Source organism: Otolemur garnettii, unplaced genomic scaffold, assembly GCF_000181295.1.
Source record: "Otolemur garnettii isolate 467f Iridium unplaced genomic scaffold, OtoGar3 scaffold00024, whole genome shotgun sequence".
Lineage (NCBI taxonomy): Eukaryota > Metazoa > Chordata > Mammalia > Primates > Galagidae > Otolemur > Otolemur garnettii.
This window is the reverse complement of record NW_003852419.1, coordinates 21,534,765-21,540,600: the sequence shown is the minus strand read 5'-3', so window position 1 is coordinate 21,540,600 and position 5,836 is coordinate 21,534,765. Positions and strand designations below refer to the sequence as shown.

The following is a 5,836-nucleotide window of genomic DNA, read 5'->3' as shown; positions in this document are numbered from 1 at the left end:
TTTAACCTTGCTAATAATCTGATGAAGACATACTCATGGTTTATTTCTTCTATGATCTCATGTTCTATATAAAAACACACTGGCTACTAAAGGCACTGATTCAATTCTTATGGGTCAGATTCTAATTTTTTTTTTTTGTCCAGTTTTTTGGGGTTGGCACCCTACTTCTTTGAGCCACAAGTGCTGCCCCCAGTCAGATTCTAATTCCTCCTGGTTTTAAACACAGTAGATGCCCTATCAAATGATTTCCTAATACTAAATGAAACTTCAAATAAAAACTCAGGACATTTTCCCTCAGATACAAAGACACCAGGCTAAATTTCTTTTTAAATTATTTTATTTTTGTGTAAGCTAAAAGGAAATTTACACACTGAAATCTCAAAAGACCTTGGGCATGCACATTAACCTTGTTAGAGGTTCTTCTACATGTCTCTCTTTTTTCCATAGGAATTTCCCCAAACATTTAAAACCCATAGTTTTCACTGTATATACAGCCTAAACCATAGCAATCTATGATTATGTCATTTTACACTGTGCAAAATCCTCAAAAAATAGTGGTACGACAGAACAAAAAAAATCAGTAACATGTAAATTTCATTGTAAGACATTCATATAATTTGGTCCTTCTCTAAATCAAACTGATTCAAAACAGACACAATCTCTTTAAACCCCTCCAATCAAGTTCTGACAATGATCCATACCCTATACCACAGGAGCAATCGATGAAGTACCTTGCAAAACGCCAAACAGCAATCAGCCAGATTGAAAAGATTAAAAATAGCCCCAAAATGTTAACAAAAGCCAGATCTGAAACAAACCCATCACACATAAATTTAAAAAATTAAACAGACATGGGAACTTACTTATGATAGCAAAAGTAATTGAACATATGATATGAAAAATTAAGAGGACATTCAATGTAATCTGAAAAGACTGAAGGGGATTTCACGGACAGTGGAGATTTGAATTTTTTTTTTTTTTATTTCAAAAGTTTTGTAAGAAGGACACCACCAGTGTATTTCACAAAGACATAAATGTATACACCCCAGCAACACAAAAAGAATAAATCTTCAAAAATGTTCACCCCGATTATTTACATTTTTCTAATATAAATTTAGGACTTCAGTATGTAAATAAATATACATTACTATGTATACCTTTCTAGTGCGGCTTACCAACAAATCAGCTGAATTTGAATTTTTTTTTTAATTAGAGCAGGTATGCGTTTGATGGGAGAGAAGGGATGGAGGAGAGGAAAGCAATTGAAACTGTCCGATTCACATCAGGTATTAGTCTGCTTTTTCTTGGGAGCTTGTGGAAGGTGTTAACGTGGCTGGGAACATCAACACCTTGGCATGCATGAACGTTAGGTCGGGAAGGCTAGAGATCACCTTGATAGCTTCTTCACTCAAATGCTCTTCTCTTTTCGGTTTCCTATTGACAAATAAGGAAGAGGAATGTGTTAATGTGACTTTGGTGTAGATCAAATGGGAGAAAAGCCAATCTCAAGGTAGGCAGCAAACTGTGGGGACTGAGTATTTTTTCCTTTCCTAGTTCCTGAATGTGCAATATGTTTCTATGTCAGATGTCAAATTTCTAAGAGCAAAACATGGCCTGTTTATTTATGTATGTTTATTAAAGCTAGGAGTGTAAATACAGATATTCACATGTATACCTGTACAGCTTGTGTACTTTTTCTAGCCCTAAGGCTTTAAGGATCTACCCAGGCATAATTTTAAAATGTTACTAAGCAGAAATATAATGCCAAAGCCCCAATTTAACACTCCACCCAACTGGATTTCCCCCCTGCTCTTTGTGAAACTACCAAAATTACCTCAACATAAAACAAAGTATGTCTGGGGGGAGGCTTTGTAAGTCATTTTAACCTCAGGCTTTCTTTATCCTCAATGGGGAATTCCAGGAAAAAAGCCCTCAGCTCAAAAACACCCAGTTCTGTCCTGCTGGGATGCAGATGGCAGGTCCAAAAGCAACAGCACTACAGCTGGCTGTTGGTGTTGAGCATGTACATGGACAGGAAGAAATTCTGGGAGAAGGAAACTCTAAGCTCTACGGCAGGGGTCCTTAAGCTTTTTAAAAAGGGAGCCAGTTCACTGTCCCTCAGACCATTGGAGGGCCAGACTATGGGTCCCAGGACAAGTTGGCTGCTAAGTAGGACCCGCAGCGGTAGCAAAAACACCCAGCGGGCCGGATAAATGTCCTAGGCGGGCGGCAGTTTAAGGACACCTGCTCTATGGTATTGTAGATAAAGTGTATTTTAATATACTGCTTCCCAATATGAGAAATAAGCAGTTTAGTGCTTAGCACAGACAGAAAAAAGTCTTGGTGACCTAAGTCTTCTCAGCAGGTGAGCTGCAGAAAATGTCAAATGAGCCTCAAAGTGGTTCAAATTGAGCACATGACTGCAGCCAAACTATGTTTTCCAGGATGTCAAATATATTGAAGAAATAGTTAGTCATATAGATTGTTAGTTTTAAGCCAAAGATCATTTAAATTGTTCACTAGTTGGTACTCTGTTAGCTGCCATGCAAGTTATTTCTTCCACCTACATGTTTCTTTTGTCTTTGGGATGGGGGGCAAGAAGTAAGGAGATAAAGTATGAAAGAAAGGACAGATGCAGGCTTTTAATTTATACCTAGACTTCTCTGTTGTTACAAATTTTGAAGCCACGCTGAAATCAAAAGATTTTATAGAAGGAATGAAGAGTCCAACAACACACTCTGAGAACTGAATTTCTTCAACAGGGAAATGGTTTCAGACATGTCAGCAGATCAACCAACACTGAATTCAGTCCTAGGGTTTCTTAGAAGAACAGAATAGAAATTCAAATTTTTTTTCTGATTAAAATCTGTATATTTAATTGCATTTAAACTGTGGCAAAACTATTAGGTAGATGCTTGATGGGTAATTGGATATTTGCATCCTTCTAAAGTAAAACCAGACAAATGACTTTCTAGTCTCAAAGAGAAAAACTGAAACTATATAGTAGAAAAAATTGGCCTCTAACCCCTGGTCAATCTTAGCATCACTAACAATGGAGTCAATTAGATGTTACGGATCTTCTGATGTGATATTGCCATCTATTTTATATTCTAGCCAAACTGCTTACCCTGAATTTAGCAAGCCTTCAGTTATAATTTCTAATTTATAGGAAATTAGGGAAACAGAGAACATAGCAGATACTGTCTGAAGGAAGCTAACAAATCCAGATCTTCTAGGACATTCTACAGTAGAACTACACTGGTCTTTTTTAATAAGCTAGGATTATTAAACAGAAAACAAAAGGGATGGTGGAGATATGCTAGGTTAAAAGGGACTTACGAGCCTCAACAGCCAGGTATAATATAGTCTTAGATTAAATATTGGCTTGTACAAAGCCAAGAGACAGGACATTGTTGGAGAAATTTGAGTACAGCCTCAGTAGTGGATAAAATGAAACTTCTCTGAAATTGATGAATGGAGATCACTGACTGTAAGACCAGGCTCAATTTACTAGGGACTATAAAATCTCATTTTTAATTTTTTTTTTTGAGACAGAGTCTCACTTTGTTATTCTCGGTAGAGTGCCATGGTGTCATGGTTAGCTCACAACAACCTTAGACTCTTGGGCTCAAGCAATTCTTGCCTCGGCCTCCCAAGTAGCTGGAACTACAGGCGCCTACCACAATGCCCAGCTACTTTTTAGAGATGGGGTCTCACTCTTGCTTAGGCTGGTCTCAAACTTCTGAGCTTAAGCAATCTACCCACCTCAGCCTCCCAGAATGCTGGGATTACAGGTGTGAGCCACCATGCCTGGCCTTGAAAATCTCATTTTTTGTTAAAAAGAAAACAACCCTATATATTTGCATAGGAAAAGATTTGAAAGAATATGTACTAAAGAATTATAGTGGGGGTGGTGCCCGTCGCTCAGTGGGTAGGGCGCCAGCCCCATATACCGAGGGTGGCAGGTACCCAGCCAAACTGCAACAAAAAATAACCAGGTGTTATGGCGGGCGCCTATAGTCCTAGCTACTCAGGAGGCTGAGGCAAGAGAATTGCCTAAGCCCAGGAGTTGGAGGTTGTTGTGAGCTGTGATGCCATGGCATTCTACCAAGGGCAATAAAATGAGACTCTGTCTCTTACAAAAACAAAACAAAACAAAAGAATTATAGTGATCTAAATGGTAAGAATGTGATATTTTCACTGAAAATGTTGAGTTTTCTAACTCTTTACAATATGCCTTCTGCAATGATGTTATTTAAAACAATAACAATGGCTCAGCGCCTATAGCCCAGTGGGTAGGGGGCCAGCCACATACACGAAGGCTGGTGGGCTTGAGCACGGCCTGGGCCTGCTAAACAAACAAACAAACAATAAAAGACAACTAAAACAATAACAAAATTGTACCTACATGGACTTCCCCAGTTGTGGAGTGTAGTTTGGGTGTGGGAAATAAAAAGGAAGTAGCTTTTATCCAGAAAACAGTTGGTAAAGATTATTCTAGAGTTTGTACCAATTGCTGGATTTCAGAGGCACTACCTGGGGGCCATATGAAGTTGTATTTTAAAATAAAAATGAGTTTACATAGTTTATACATTTATCTATACTCATTGCACTTTTATTTATGTGAACTAGTCACCTTAGAATAAAAGACGTGCTTGAGAGAATTTAAAGCAGAGGTCCTCAAACTTTTTAAACAGGGGGTTGACTGTCCCTCAGACCGTTGGAGGGCTGGACCGCAGGCCCTGGGACGAGTCGGCTGCTAAGCAGGACAGGCAGTGGCGGCAAAAACACACAGCGGGCCGGATAAATGTCCTAGGTGGGCTGCATGTGGCCCGTGGGCTGTAGTTTGAGGATGCCTAATTTAAAGTAAAAAGTTCTATCACAATCTTTTCTCAAAGACAAAGGCAGTGACCTAATTTTGATCTACATTCTAACAAAGATTTTTCCTTTTTGTCAGTGGATACAATGGAGTGTCCAGAAATTAGTATTTGTGGTGAAGTATTTTGTAATTTTTTTTTTTTGCTGTTGTTGTTCTGAGATAGAGTCTCATTCTGTCACCCAGGCTAGAATGCTGTGGCATCAGTCTTAGTCACAGCAATCTCAAAATCCTGGGCTCAAGGGAATCCCAAAATCTTGGGACAACAGGTGTGAGCCATGATATCCAGCTAATTTTTCTATTTTTAGTAGAAGAGGGGATCTCACTCTTGCTCAGGCTGGTTGTGAACTCCTCCAAGCAAACCTTCCACCTTGGCCTTCCAGACTGCTAGGATTGCAGGTGTGAGCCACTGCACCTACCTAAATTTTTTTTTGACAAGTATGCTAAGACTTCTCAACAGGGGAAAGAACAGTCTTTTTAATAAACAGTGCTGGGACGACTGGATAGCTATTTTCAGAATGGGTATGGACACTTACTATATACAAAAGTTAATTCAAAATGGACCAAAAACCTAAGTGTAAGAGCTGAAACCATAAAGCTCTTAGAAGAAAATCTAGGCATAAATCTTTGTGACCCTGAATTTGGCAATGGTTTCTTTCTTTTTTTTTTTTTTTTTATAGAGAAGAGTCTTACTTCATCACCCTTGTTAGAGTGCCATGGCATCACACTGCTCACAGCAACCTCCAATTCCAGGGCTTAGGCGATTCTCTTGCCTCAGCCTTCTGAGTAGCTGGGATTACAGGTACGTGCAACAACGCCTGGCTATTTTTTTCTTTTTGTTGTTGTTGCAGTTTGGCTGGGGCTGGGTTTGAACCTGCCACCCTCAGTATATGGGGCTGGCGCCCCACCCACTGAGCCACAGCCACCACCCAGCAATGGTTTCTTTCTTTCTTTTTTTTT

At 39.3% G+C, this 5,836-nt stretch overlaps 1 protein-coding gene across 3 annotated transcripts in view; it reads right to left on the bottom strand.

Annotated features, from left to right (window-relative positions):
* Nucleotides 1-323: 323 nt before the first annotated feature.
* AFTPH (aftiphilin) overlaps nt 324-5,836 on the bottom strand; it is an 80,155-nt gene continuing 74,642 nt past the window's right edge. For 2 of the 3 annotated variants that reach the window (XM_003787961.3, XM_003787960.3), the window contains one exon: nt 324-1,434. In XM_003787961.3, coding sequence (XP_003788009.1) covers nt 1,290-1,434 — 145 coding nt within the window. In that variant the 3' untranslated portion in view covers nt 324-1,289. The remainder of the gene's footprint in view (nt 1,435-5,836) is intronic. The other variant, XR_002772836.1, reaches the window with a different exon arrangement.